The sequence below is a fragment of the Oryzias latipes genome, chromosome 16 (assembly GCF_053564925.1).
Source record: "Oryzias latipes strain Hd-rR chromosome 16, Olatipes_Hd-rR_3.1".
Lineage (NCBI taxonomy): Eukaryota > Metazoa > Chordata > Actinopteri > Beloniformes > Adrianichthyidae > Oryzias > Oryzias latipes.
Window position 1 is genome coordinate 26,431,619 of NC_136252.1, and position 15,689 is coordinate 26,447,307.

Here is a 15,689-nt window from a genome sequence, read left to right on the forward strand (position 1 = left end):
ACTTTTATGTGAGCACTTTGAAATTGTAGCTTCATCTCACTGTCTCACACACAGAATCCATCAGAATAGAAAGGTGGCTATTTCTATAAAATGCTATTGTATGTAAAGCCTTGAATAAATAATGTTACATGTTTTTCTTACGTGTGACGTCAGTCTGACTCTGCTTGAAACACAATTTCTTTTATTGTGTGTTATTACCACTGTAGGATCGTGTATTTAATTGTTTTACAAAAACAGAAGAAGCATCAAAATTTATGCTCGGGTACATTGCATACTCTTTTTAAAAAAACTTTATTTCACTTTAGCAAACATGTATGATGGTTAAACAAGTCTACAACTGCAGGATAAAGCACATAGTGCATCGTTCATTTATCTTATCAAAAGTAAAACTACAAAATATCACAGCACAGAAAAACATTTTATTTCACTTAAAAGCTAAAAAGTAAAATATGTCCAACACAAGAGGCCCTCAGCTCTCATCTGTCTGCCCAGCTGTTGGAAAGGACAAGTTTAAAAAAAAAAAAAGACAAAAGAAATTTAAGTCTGAGTTACGGGGGATACTGTTTGCATGGAGTAAGGGTCCGCTGATATCCCATCATCCTTCCTGCTAGCTTACGGCCCCTCACATTCCCAACCTAACATTAGCGGTGGCAAGCAATATTGGAGAGATCCACCCGTACAGTTTGGAGCCAGATGCCAGCTCGGTCAAGAAAAAAAAAAAAGACTTGCGTGAATCTAGTCGTCTACAAGTGAGTGCATCCGAATGGAGCAGGGCACGGAGCTTGTGGTTTGCCGTATTAACTTGTCCATCACACATGCCTTTTTTTTTTTTGCTATTTATATTAAATCACTAGTATTTTTGTATCGGCTCCTGATTCACATCAATTTGAATAAAGAAATACTCTGAAAACTTAACTTTAAGATCAATTTTTTCCATTATCAGAAAAATGCTACCAGAAAATATTAAAACATGATTTTCACCAATGAAACCGAATACGTTTGTAAGATATTAACACTCCATTTGCTGCAGAGGTTCCTACCTTGTCAAACGTGAGTTGCATTTGTCCATGACTTTAAAAAAAGTCTATTCCTCATACTCATGAGCTGAAAAAAGGTTCTGGCTCTGAAAGGTAAGCCTGTAGATAGAGTGTTAAATCCGGAAATTATGTTGATGGATTTGTGCAGACATTTTATTATAAGGTGACAAGTTATTGTGGGAATAAAGATTCCCCGAAGACCAGAACATCCAGATTCTCCCAGTTTACAAGAAATGAGCTCTTCTGTACGTATTGACACTATTACATCTCCCTGGAACCCTCTGAATAATCTGCTTTTTGAATATTTTGGAGTTTTCTAGTGGAGTGTTGCACACTATTCCCTGTCTGTTGTGTGCAATGTAATATAACATTACACTTCCTAAATTGGTTAAATTTAGGAATTCATCTGGATCTAGTCCATCTGGTAAATTAAGGAACATTAACGTCTTGCCTTGTTTGTAACCATGTAGAGGAGAATCAAACCTCAAAGGACAAATTCAACCAAATTTGGTGTGAGGGGTTAAAGGGCTGACCACCCTTTCTGTAGCCTTGTTACTCTCACTCAGAATTGCTCTCATAAATCTTCTTGGTAAAGTAACAGAGTTTAAGAAGCACAAGGGTGTTTTAAAGGTTGTCAGAGATGAGGTATAAAGTAAATTTTACACTAGTCAGTGAGCCATTGTAAAAGCGGCAGTACTCGACTGAGGACCACTCAAAGTCAAGGCTGATGCAGAGGTGTTGTGTCCTTCTGCCAAGACATTGTACTGTATCTGACGTTTTTTATATAGTTTATACAAGCAGTGGTGACTCTTTTTCATTATTTATTTTTTTTCTAGAAAACTTTTATTTTTTACTGTCAGTTAAAAATTAGGCTGAAGTCAACATTGAACCAAATGCACAGACCCTTTTTTGGAGGTCTAAAATTTCATGTAAAAAAACTCCAATAAAATCTATAGATTCATTATTTGGTTTAGTTGTAAATTTACAGAATTAAAAAAATACGAATAAAAAAAAATATATACCTTATATATTTTTTTAAAATGTAAAATTCTTAAGCTGCAGTAAAAAAAAAAAGCTTGCAAACCTGTTATACATAGGAATTTCAAAAATCGACAGTGTGCGTGTGAATAGGTCAAATTCTTCCATGAACTGAAGACACAATCCAAATCTAAATTAATTACCCTTCACAAAATTACAGACAGAAACCATCTGCAAGAGAACTAACAAAAAAAATCAAAATTTTGTGTTTCAGGTTTCATAATACTGTCTTATACACAAAGAAACACACAGTTACATCTATTTTTCTTTGTCTTTGTGTTACAGGCTCAGAATTGATGCCCAAAGCCCTGTCAACCAGGATCATTGGTGGGATATGGTGGTTCTTCACCCTCATCATCATATCATCGTACACTGCAAATTTAGCTGCTTTTCTCACTGTGGAAAGAATGGACACACCGGTCGACTCAGCCGATGATATTGCCAAGCAGACAAAGATTGAATATGGTGTAATCAAAGACGGTGCAACCATGTCTTTCTTCAAGGTAAGCGACGAGAAAAAATATATAGTTTTGACCAAACTGGCTAAAAATATTAAACTGCACAAATCCGAACTAAGGCAAATTGTAAATTCTAAATTTTTACTTTAAACTCAGTTTGCTTTCTTTGCTGTGGATTTTTAGCTTAATGTCAGATAAATGCATCTAGACATTAAAAAAAAACACAATTATAAACAATAAACCACAACAAGAATCAAGTTTTTCATGCACGAGGGAGAGGAGCAAGAGTGACAGAAAACGTCTACCACGCTTCTCTTCTCAAAGGTCTGCCTCTACTCGTGCTGCTTTTATTAAGAACACAAGAAAGAGGTAACATTTTCAAGACAAAGAGAAAAAGTTCATTAAGGGGTGTCGTCAAATGACCCTTTTGGTTGGATTCTGAGTTCAAACAGTATTCCTTATCAGCTAAGGACAGTGTGTCGTAAAACCCCCTCTCTTCCTTGCTGGGATGAGAAGCAGATGAACAAACACACAGAACTGTTTTCAGAAGAGGTCAATCTAAGTTAACATTTAAACATACATTTACACAAATACATTTAAGCAATGATAATAATAAAACAAATTCCTTCACACTTAATAACAGTATAGTAGGTTTAGGGGCTGTGATCTGTACTTAGTTTTTAAAGTTAGAAGACGTTTCACCTCTTATCCAAAAGGCTTTGTCAATTGACAGCCCCTAAACCTACTACTATGATGGAATCGACCTGGATAAATGAGTCTTCATAGACTTGATAACAGTATGAAAACATATTTTGAAATTGAGGATAACCCTGAAAGTTCATGCAATTCCATAGTAAAAGAAAAAAAACGAAACCTCCCAGGGCACATCTGCTCCACTTTCTATGGCTCCAAACTTTGTCTTCGGGTGCATAAATATTAGATGTTGGCGCTGAATTTGTTTGTTCTTTTAAATTGCTTATATTAAAAAAAAAATCCTACATTCTAAATTACTTACACTATAGATGTCTATGCTGTTTAGGATAAAGAGTATAAAAAGATAGCAAATTGCTAACTGAATTTTAGAAACAGCAAAGTTGCTTTTACTGGCCATCAGCAGCACAAAACTGCACAAGAGCCATTATTTGCGAGGAATGACGGCTCCATTTTTCACACACTTTTCAAAGCATGAAGAAAATTGCTGTTTGCCACTGGTCTCAATTATATTTTTCTCTTTTAGGCTAATAAAAGGTGGAAGTTTGGGCATCCCTGATTTAAAGATTCATGGGAAAGCACCTTGGCTTTTAGCATGTAAAAGTTGGGTAAATTTATGGGTCATTCCAGGTAAATGTTTCCAATTGGACATTTAAAAATTTGTCTTTTTTTTTTACCCAAATTCTTTTTTTTTTAGGGAATTTCAACCAATCAAATTGTAGCATTAAGCTAGGTTTGGCAAATAGATCAAAGCACATACATATCGAAGTTAGTGAACTAATTGCAGTCAGCATTTTCCAAGTTTTATATTACTCAATAATGAATTTTTCAGGAACAAAGCCTGAAGAAAAGCAGCAGGGAGACAGAGTTTGTCTGCATTTGTTTAGGTGTGGACGTTGGCTGTCTTTGATATTAATGCATGACAAGCTGGCAGCTAGCTGCAGGCAGATGGCAAATATTGCTGATGTTGAACAATCTTTGTGAACAAAAGGACCCGTTTCATGCAAAACTTGTAAAATTCATCAATGGGTTTACTGAAACCCCACAAAGAGGGTACATTTTTTTAATACCACAATCATTGTCTCATGTTCAATTTAGACCTAAAGAACTCTAAAGAACAAAGTTGTTGCAACGCATAAGGCACGGTGTTCAAAGCCAAAAAATGTATGTTTACTATGAGAAATGCATCAACAAAATGGATCCCAAAACATCAGATGTTTTACATGCTACAATGCCTGTTTCAATATATTAATAAAACATATCTTATAGTACATCTGCATTTCATCTAATAAGGGATTTAAATTCCATAAAAATAAATTAAAAGTACACGTATGAGGTCAGAATTATTGCTCAAATGTTCACATGCTTGCTTGGATCAACATTTTCTGCTCTACATTTCAAGGGAAAAAGGGTTAAATCATTTTAAGTTTACGTTTACTTTAGATGTACACTAGCAACTTTTCTGAGAGTTTCAGGACGAAACCGTTTAACATTTCAGCCTTAATGTTTCAGACTGAAAAGTACAGCTTCGTCTTCAGGACAGCTTTGCAAAAAAAAGTTTGTTTTTGATCATTTTTCCTCACTACGAATTATTAGTTATGACCACAGTGTCATGAATAAAAGACACAGGTGTCTAATTACCCATGGCTGAAGCGCCCTCTGCCAGCTCTCGTCCTTGCAGAAAGGCTTAATGATGTTAACCCAATGAGGCAGTAAAGCAGGAAAAATACAGACGAGAATGGGAGTATAGATAAAAGCTATGAACATGTGAACTCATTTGGCCTCTTTTTCTTTTTTCTTCAACAAAAATTTTTTAAATTCTCATAATAAGAACGCACGAGACACCTAGTTGTGATCCCGATTTATGGGAGATATAAAGACAAAAAGAGATGATTAAACACTGAGACTTTGGAGCTTGACAAAGTGTAGTAGTGACAAATGAGTACCTGTGAGCTCTTTCTTAAACTGTTGGGAATTTCTGATATGATTCAACACTCCCAACATCTTTTACAAGACACTGATTTAGTAGGAATTTTCTTCCTCGCAACGTGTTTGTTAAATTCAAACTGATAAAAGATACAATAAATCCACCCCTGTGTTTCTAGTTTACATCTTGTTTCACACAGATGATTACAACAGTAAGTCTGCATTTCCAGAAGAAAATGCAGGGTTGAATGCTGTACTGCTGAATGAAAGCTGAATTAGCTCAAAACAGGGCTGAATGGACAAAAAAATGATGACGAACAAACTCTTTTATTTAGGCTCCTTAGGCTCTTTAGGTCGGGATTCTTTTTGGCTGAGAGAGCCATGAACACCATACATTTTTAAATGTAATTACATGAGAGCCATACAATATGTTTAAGTGAATGTGTGAATTTTATGTAATTTCAACAATTTTAAAGTACAAAACATCTGTGGATTATTTCTTAATATGATTGTGATGCTGTTGCTATTAATGATAAGTATTTCTTATGCGACTTCTGGTGCTGCATGGTTTTGCTCATGGTCTTGTAATCTGGTTCATCCGTAATAAAAGCTCAACTCAAAAGACAATTTCAGAATTTGATTCGCAGATTTGGGGTTTTGATTCCTGGTTTTACAGTTTTAATGCCAAATAGTTTAGGCATTAATTTGACACCATACCTACATGGTGAGTTTAAGGTTCATGCAGGTGTTGAGACTTCCACCCGTTAAACGTGATCGTAGGTTAGTCTTAATGTTCTTTAGATGTGAGAAATACTGCTCACGTGCAGACGTAGAGCCAAACATTGTCAGTACAGCAATACTCACACGCTGCAGTGTGTGGTATGTGAATGATGGCTGGCTTGACCGCAGTTCTGTTGTGACCCACATTATTTTAAGAGAGGACCGGGGGCTGCCGAGCGGTAACGCCGTGCAAACACCCAGCCTTTCATTGCGGAGTGAAAGCAATCAGCGGCGTGGGGCTTTTTGCAGCGCATTAAGCGGTGGAAAGCCGCCGGCACCGCGCCTCGGATCGCGCGGTACAGGAGGGCATCGCTTCGCACCGCATGATCCTCTCTTGAAATAATGTGGGTCACAAGAAAACTGCAGACAAAGTAGCTCTCATTCGGATCTGCGGTGTCAAATCAGCCGTCAGTGTGACAGGAAGCGCGTTTCAAGTTTTGACGATCAAGTGGTCTGCGTGTCAGCTTTTTCATTTCTTGCCACTTTTGTTGGCTTGCCAGCTCCGCTTGTCGCCGGCGACACAGTCACCGCTGTGTGGTGTTATTATAGACTGTCATTCCAAAACGGAAGAAGAAAATAAATGATGGATCTTGTTAACTGAGCAGGTCTCGACATCTCGTTCTTACAACTCGACCGACAGAACACGCTGACACGCTCCGGTGAAACGCTCCGGAGAAACCCTTTGTCTACGACCCAGATCATGTGGCCATCAAAAGAGCCAGTTATGGATCGCGAGGGTTCCCGACCCCTGGTCTAAACGGTGATAATTTGTGGGGGGAAAAAGGTTTAAATTAAGAAATAATCAAAGTTGACCATAAATAAAATTAAAAAGAAAAGCAAACTAAAAATATATATATTTTTGTAAAAGCTGATGAGCCGGGTCTTGAACCGGCGAGCTTCTGCAGGGGGTGGTGGGGGGGGTTTCCTATGTATTTCTATGGGGGAAAAAATCCTGGACAACCTGGAATATCTGGAAAAGTACAAGTATTTGAAAGACCAAAAGTAAAATAGGTGAAAAAGTGTAAAAGAAGTTAAACACAAGGATTCCCAATTTATTTTAATGGAGCAGAAATCCTGGAAAATCCTGGAATATCTTAAAAAGTTCAATGATTTGAATGACCAAAATTAATAACTGTAATAAGTTGAAAGAGCTCAACATTTTAAAAGTAAAATGGTAAAAAAAAATTTAAGGGTCCGAACCGGGTGTCGAACCAGGAACCTCTTGCGCCATAACTTCCCAATGTATTTTAATAGGGCAAGAATTCCCGGAAAACCTGGAATATCTTAAAAAGTACAAGGATTTGAAAAACCAAAAGTCATAGCTGGAATAAGCTGAAAGAGCTGAACGTTTTAATAGTCTAATGGTTAAAATTGGATAAAAACTGTAGGAGGAGTTAGGTGCCAAAAAACGGCGGAAGATACCATAAATAAACTAGAAGGAGCTGCATTTCCAGAAGAAAATGCAGGGTTGAATGCTGTACTGCTGAATGAAAGCTGAATTAGCTGAAGAAATGGCTTAACTGTACTGGGAAAACCTTGAAAAGTTAAATGTGCAAAAGTCCTAGCAGGAATAAGATGAAAAAGTTGAACATTGTAATAGTAGAATGGCTGAAATAGGTCAAAGGTTGTAGAAGGAGTTAAGCATTAAAGCTGAAATTGTTGAAAAAATGGCTGAAGTGTTGAAAATTTGAAGAAGTTGCTAAAATGGCAAAAAGTGCTAGCATTGGAATCAGCATCATCAACTGAATCCAAAAAACACATTGTTTGAGAGTATCATATTGGTAAAACCTACATGTTCTAAGTTGATAGAAAATCCATTTTTTTCAAAATGGCGGCTTTCTATTAATTTTATCTCCATAGCAACCATTTTACGTTTGGGTCACCGGGGCATGACGAACAAATCGACGTCAGTTGCAGACAAATCGGAAAAAGTAAAACTTTGGACGTCCTTAGCAACGATGTTTGTTTGCTAACCACGCCCACATTCCTTATATGTCCAGATCCAGTAAATTTCAATATGTTCAGTTCCAGCCATGGATGAAGTTTATTGCAATATTTGCTTCAGATTTTGTCATAAAATGGCCACCAAAATATACGTTGTGTCGACATCCCATAATGATTTATAAACTTATTTTATAGTCCAAAGCCTTGTGATTGTTTTAATGTTTGAACGGTGTCTTTAGCTACAAGTATGTTGAAGTTATAATGGTTGGAAGAAACAAAAGTTTGCAAGGATTTTTTTCAATGTATTTCAATGAAGCAAAAAATCCTGAAATATCCTAAAATATCTTAAAAAGTACAAGGATTTGAAAAACCAAAAGTCATAGCAGTAATAAGATGAAAGAGCTAAACATTTTAAAAGTTAAACGGTTATAATCGGTTAAAAATTGTAGAAGGAGTTAAGTGCCGAAAAACGGCGGAAGATAGCATAAGAGGAAAACAAATGTAACACTAGAAGGAGGTGCATTTCCAGAAGAAAATGCAGGGTTGAATGCTGTATTGCTGAATGAAAGCAGAAATATGATGAAAAAGCTGAACATTGTAAAAGTAGAATGTCTAAAATAGGTCAAACATTGTAGAAGGAGTTAAGCATGAAAGCTGAAATTGTTGATAAAAATGGATGTACTGTTGAAAATTTGAAGATGATGCTAAAATCTTTGAACATTTCAATATTTGAACGGTGTCTCTAGCCAAAAGAATGTTAAAGTTACAATTGTTTAAAGAAGCAAAGGTGTGGCCAATGGAGCAAAAACATTGGAAAATCTGGGAATATCCGGGAATATCTGGAAAAGTTCAAAGATTTGAAGGACCAAAAGTCATAGCTGAAAGGAATAAGATGAAAGGGTTGAACATTGTAATAGTAGAATGGTAAAAATAGGTGAAAGTTTGAAGAAGTTTAAAATTGCCTCACATTTTGGCACAAAATGGCCGCCAAACTGTAGGTGGTGTTGCCATCCCATAATAATTTTTAAACCTTATGTTGAAGTCCAAAACCTTGTGAACATTTCAATATTTGAACGGTGTCTCTAGCCAAAAGAATGTTAAAGTTACAATTGTTTAAAGAAGCAAAGGTGTGGCCAATGGAGCAAAAACATTGGAAAATCTGGGAATATCCGGGAATATCTGGAAAAGTTCAAGGATTTGAAGGACCAAAAGTCATAGCTGAAAGGAATAAGCTGAAAAGGTTGAACATTGTAATAGTAGAATGGTAAAAAAAGGTGAAAGTTTGAAGAAGTTTAAAATTGCCTCACATTTTGGCACAAAATGGCCGCCAAAATGTAGGTGGTGTTGCCATCCCATAATAATTTTGAACCTTATGTTGAAGTCCAAAACCTTGTGAACATTTCAATATTTGAACGGTGTCTCTAGCCAAAAGAATGTTAAAGTTACAATTGTTTAAAGAAGCAAAGGTGTGGCCAATGGAGCAAAAACATTGGAAAATCTGGGAATATCCGGGAATATCTGGAAAAGTTCAAAGATTTGAAGGACCAAAATGTCATAGCTAGAATAAAATGAAAGAGCTGAACATTTTCATAGTCGAACGGTTAAAATAGGTGAAAAATTGTAGAAGGAGTTTAACTGTGAACTTCTGAACGAAAAATTCTCCATGTATTTCAATGGAGCAAAAATTCCCGGAAAAACTGGAATATCTTAAAAAGTAAAAGGATTTGAAAAACCAAAAGTCATAGCAGAAAAAAGGTAAAAGAGCTGAACATTTTAAAAGTTGAATGGTTACAATCGGTTGAAAATTGTAGAAGGAGTTAAAGGCCGAAAAACGGCGGAAGATGAGCGTAATAAATAAATAAAGAGAAACAGGAAAACAAAGGGTTGAATGCTTTACAGCATTCAACCAACTAGAAGGAGCTGCATTTCCAGAAGAAAATGCAGGGTTGAATGCTGTATTGCTGAATGAAAGCAGAAATATGAGGAAAAAGCTGAACATTGTAAAAGTAGAATGTCTAAAATAGGTCAAACATTGTAGAAGGAGTTAAGCATGAAAGCTGAAATTGTTCAAAAAAATGGCTAAACTGTCCTGCAAAATCCTGAAATATTTTGAAAAGTTAAAGGACCACAAGTCAAAGGTGAACATTGTAAAAGTAGAATGACCAAAACAGGTCAAAATTTGTAGACGGAGTTGAGCATGAAAGCTTAAGTTGATGAAAAAATGGCTGAACTGTTGAAAATTTAAAGATGTTGCTAAAATGGCTAAAAGTGCTAGCATTGGAATCAGCATCATCAACTGACTCAAAAAACACATTGTTTGAGAGTATCATATTGGTAAAAGCTACATGTTCTTGGTTGATAAAAAAATCCACTTTTTTCAAAATGACGGCTTTTCTATTGATTTTATCTCCATAGCAAACATTTTATGTTTGGGTCGGCATGGGATGACGAACAAATCGACGTCAGTTTCAGACAAATCGGTAAAAGTAAACCTTTGGACGTCCTTAGCAACGAAGTTTGTTGGCTAACCACGCCCACATTCCTTATATGTCCAGATCCAGTGAATTTCAATATGTTCAGTTCCAGCCATGGATTAAGTTTATTGCAATATTTGCTTCAGATTTTGTCATAAAAAGGCCACCAACATTAGGTTGTGTCGACATCCCATAATGATTTCTAAACGTATTTTATAGTCCAAAGCCTTGTGATCATTTTAATGTTTGAACGGTGTCTCTAGCTACAAGTATGTTGAAGTTATAATGGTTGAAAGAAACAAAGGTTTGCAAGGATTTTTTTTCAATGTATTTCAATGAAGCATAAAAACCTGAAATATCCTAAAATATCTTAAAAAGTACAAGGATTTGAAAAACCAAAAGTCATAGCAGTAATAAGATGAAAGAGCTGAACATTTTAAAAGTTGAACGGTTCAAATAGGTTAAAAATTGTAGGAAGAGTTAAGTGCCGAAAAACGGCGGAAGATGGCATAAGAAGAAAACAAATGTAACACTAGAAGGAGCTGCATTTCCAGAAGAAAATGCAGGGTTGAATGCTGTATTGCTGAATGAAAGCAGAAATATGATGAAAAAGCTGAACATTGTAAAAGTAGAATGTCTAAAATAGGTCAAACATTGTAGGAGTTAAGCATGAAAGCGGAAATTGTTGAAAAAATGGATGTACTGTTGAAAATTTGAAGATGATGCTAAAATGGCTAAAAGTGCTTTCATCAACATCATCAACTGACTCAAAAAACCACATTGTTTAAGAGTATCATATTGGTAAAAGCTACATGTTCTAAGTTGACAGAAAATCCACTTTTTTTCAAAATGGCGGCTTTTCTATTAATTTTATCTCCATAGCAACCATTTTACATTTGGGTCGGCATGGGATGACGAACAAATCGACGTCAGTTTCAGACATATCAGAAAAAGTAAACCTTTGGACGTCCTTAGCAACGAAGTTTGCTGGCTAACCACGCCCACATTCCTTATATGTCCAGATCCAGTGAATTTCAATATGTTCAGTTCCAGCCATGGATTAAGTTTATTGCAATATTTGCTTCAGATTTTGTCATAAAAAGGCCACCAAAAGTAGGTTGTGTCGACATCCCATAATGATTTCTAAACGTATTTTATAGTCCAGAGCCTTGTGATCATTTTAATGTTTGAACGGTGTCTCTAGCTACAAGTATGTTGAAGTTATAATGCTTGAAAGAAACAAAGGTTTTCAAGAATTCTCCATGTATTTAAATGAAGCAAAAATCTTGGAAAATCCTGGAATATCCTGGAATATCTTGAAAAATTCAAGGATTTGAAGGCCCGAGATTCATAGCTGAAAGGAATAAGCTATAAGAGTTGAACATTTCAATAGTAAACTTGTTAAAATAGGTTAAAAACTGAAGGTTAAAATCGCCTCACATTTAGGCACAAAATGGCCGCCAAACTCCAGGTTGTATTGCCATCCCATAATAATTTCAAGATGTATGTTGAAGTCCAAAGCCTTGTGAGCATTTCAATGTTTGAACAGTGTCTCTTACCAAAAGCATGTTAAAGTTATAATGCTTGAAAGAAACAGGTTTTCAAGAATTGTCCGTGTATTTAAATGAAGCAAAAATCTTGGAAAATCCTGGAAAATCTTGGAATATCTTGAAAAGTTCAAAGATTTGAAAGACCAAAAGTAGTAGCTGAAAGGAATAAGCTAACATGGTTGAACATTGTAATAGTAAAATGATTAAAATAGGTGAAAGTTTGAAGAAGTTTAAAATTGCCTCACAATTTGGCACAAAATGGCCGCCAAACTGTAGGTGGTGTTGCCATCCCATAATAGTTTTGAGCCTTATATTGAAGTCCAAAGCCTTGCGAACATTTCAATGTTTGAACGGTGTCTCTACCTACAAGTATGTGGAAGTTATATTGGTTGAAAAAAAACTACATTTTCAAATTTGAAAAACACAAAATGGCTGCCATGCAGTTTCCATCCCATAATGATTTGAAACTTTGATGTAATATTCCAAAGCACTAAGAATTTGACAGTGATAGTACAGTCACTTCCTCCAGAAAGGGGCATCCTGTCTTATGTTGAATCTCATGACCACTTCTCTCAACTATGCATGTGTCATCAATCTTAGCATACTCATCCATGTATAATGGAGAGGTGTGCTAACCATCAGCTAGATAGCTGGATGACATAGCATTTTATTGTCTTTGACTAACTAAAATGTGTGGCGTAACAACATGATAGTCAATTCTCGTAACAGCCACCTAACTCATGGTTAGGGAATCAACACTTCCCATGAGCCTTAGCGGCCGTGGGCGACGTTTGTTCACAAGATGGCTGAAGCACATGTTTGAACTGCAGCTTCCAGCTATGAGGAGGAAAATGAAAAATACATCAAAACTAACTTAGATTTTGCTCCCACTGTTTTTTCTAAAATACATTAAAACGTCAAAGCTTATGAGTAACCCCACCTCAAAGAAAATTCTTCCATGTAACGACATATAATTGAGTTAGTGGAACTGAATTTTATCAAGAAAGGCAAGGTAAAAAAACATGCAGAAAAAGTCAGATGCCGGATTCGAACTCAGAACCTCAGCATTGTAAGACCGCTTTCTAAGCCATTGAGCTAACACTTCTGTGATGACACAATGCAGCCGGTATGTCCAGATCCAGTGAATTTCAATATGTTCAATTCCAGCCATGGATTAAGTTTAATGCAATATTTGCTTCAGATTTTTTCATAAAAAGACCACCAACAATAGGTTGTGTCGACATCCCATAATGATTTCTAAACGTATTTTATAGTCCAAAGCCTTGTGATTATTTTAATGTTTGAACTGTGTCTGTAGCTACAAGTATGTTGAAGTTATATTCATTTACAGAAACAAAGGCTTCAGATTTGAAAAACACAAAATGCCTGCCAACAGTCTCCATCACACATTAATTTCAAACCTTGATGTTGTAATCCAAAGTACTGATCATTTGACAGTAAAGCTGGAGTCACCTCCTCCAGTAGGGGGTATAATGGCAAATGCTGAGCTTCAAGATTAGTTCACTCAACTATGCATGTGCCATCAGTGTCAGCACACTCCTCCACGTATAGAGAATGAGGTTTGTGAACCATCAGCTAAATAGCAAGCTAGCTGACTGACACAGCATAAGTTAATCATTTGACCACTGAGATGTATGGTGTAACAACATGATAGTCACTTCTCGTAACAGCCACCTAACTCATGGTGTGGGAATCAACACTTCCCATGAGCCTTAGCGGCTAGGATTTTCAATGTATTTCAATGAAGCAAAAAATCCTGAAAAATACTAAAATATCTTAAAAAGTACAAGGATTTGAAAAGCCAAAAGTCATAGCAGTAATAAGATGAAAAAGCTGAACATTTTAAAAGTTGAACGGTTAAAATAGGTTAAAAATTGTAGAAGGAGTTAAGTGCCGAAAAACGGCGGAAGATAGCATAAGAGGAAAACAAATGTAACACTAGAAGGAGCTGCATTTCCAGAAGAAAATGCAGGGTTGAATGCTGTATTGCTGAATGAAAGCAGAAATATGATGAAAAAGCTGAACATTGTAAAAGTAGAATGTCTAAAATAGGTCAAACATTGTAGGAGTTAAGCATGAAATCTGAAATTGTTGAAAAAATGGATGTACTGTTGAAAATTTGAAGATGATGCTAAAATGGCTAAAAGTGTTAGCATCAGCATCATCAACTGACTCAAAAAACCACATTGTTTAAGAGTGTCATGTTGGCAAAAGCTACATGTTCTAAGTTGACAGAAAATCCACTTTTTTCAAAATGGCGGCTTTTCTATTGATTTTATCTCCATAGCAACCATTTTATGTTTGGGTCGCCTGGGGATGATGAACAGATTGACGTCAGTTTCAGACAAATCGGAAAAAGTAAACCTTTGGACGTCCTTAGCAACGAAGTTTGTTTGCTAACCACGCCCACATTCCATATATGTCCAGATCCAGTGAATTTCAATATGTTCAGTTCCAGCCATGGATTAAGTTTATTGCAATATTTGCTTCAGATTTTGTCATAAAATGGCCACCAAACAGTAGTTTGTGTCGACATCCCATAATGATTTCTAAACGTATTTTAAAGTCCAAAGCCTTGTGATCATTTTAATGTTTGAACGGTGTCTCTAGCTACAAGTATGTTGAAGTTATAATGGTTGAAAGAAAAAAAAGGTTTGCAAGGATTTTTTTTCAATGTATTTCAATGAAGCAAAAAATCCTGAAATATCCTAAAATATCTTAAAAAGTACAAGGGTTTGAAAAACCAAAAGTCATAGCAGTAATAAGATGAAAGAGCTGAACATTTTAAAAGTTGAACGGTTCAAATAGGTTAAAAATTGTAGGATGAGTTAAGTGCCGAAAAACGGCGGAAGATAGCATAAGAAGAAAACAAATGTAACACTAGAAGGAGCTGCATTTCCAGAAGAAAATGCAGGGTTGAATGCTGTATTGCTGAATGAAAGCAGAAATATGATGAAAAAGCTGAACATTGTAAAAGTAAAATGGCTAAAATAGGTCAAACATTGTCGAAGGAGTTAAGCATGAAAGCTAAAAAATTGGTGAAAAAATGGCTGTACTGTTGAAAATTTGAAGATGATATTAAAATGGCTGAAAGTGCTAGCATCAGCATCATCAACTGACTCAAAAAACCACATTGTTTAAGAGTATCATATTGGTAAAAGCTACATGTTCTAAGTTGACAGAAAATCCACTTTTTTCAAAATGGCGGCTTTTCTATTAATTTTATCTCCATAGCAACCATTTTACGTTTGGGTCGGCATGGGATGACGAACAAATCGACGTCAGTTTCAGACAAATCGGAAAAAGTAAACCTTTGGACATCCTTAGCAACGAAGTTTGTTGGCTAACCACGCCCACATTCCTTATATGTCGAGATCAAGTGAATTTCAATATGTTCAGTTCCAGCCATGGATGAAGTTTATTGCAATATTTGCTTCAGATTTTGTCATAAAAAGGCCACCAACAGTAGGTTGTGTCGACATCCCATAATGATTTCTAAACGTATTTAATAGTCCAAAGCCTTGTGATCATTTTAATGTTTGAATGGTGTCTCTAGCTACAAGTATGTGGAAGTTATATTGGTTGAAAGAAACAGAGGTTTCAAATTTGAAAAACACAAAATGGCTGCCAAACAGTCTCCATCCCACAATGACTTCAAACCTTGATGTTATAATCCAAAGCACCAATCATTTGACAGTAAAAGTGTAGCCGCATCCTTCAGCAGGAGATATTCTGGCATATGCAGAGCTT

General features: G+C 36.0%; 1 protein-coding gene across 1 annotated transcript in view; it reads left to right on the plus strand.

Moving 5' to 3' along the window:
- grik3 (glutamate ionotropic receptor kainate type subunit 3) overlaps positions 1-15,689 on the plus strand; it is a 159,312-nt gene that overhangs the window by 104,066 nt on the left and 39,557 nt on the right. The window contains exon 13 of the mRNA XM_020710304.3: positions 2,361-2,578. Within this exon, the coding sequence (XP_020565963.1) occupies positions 2,361-2,578 (218 nt within the window). The remainder of the gene's footprint in view (positions 1-2,360; positions 2,579-15,689) is intronic.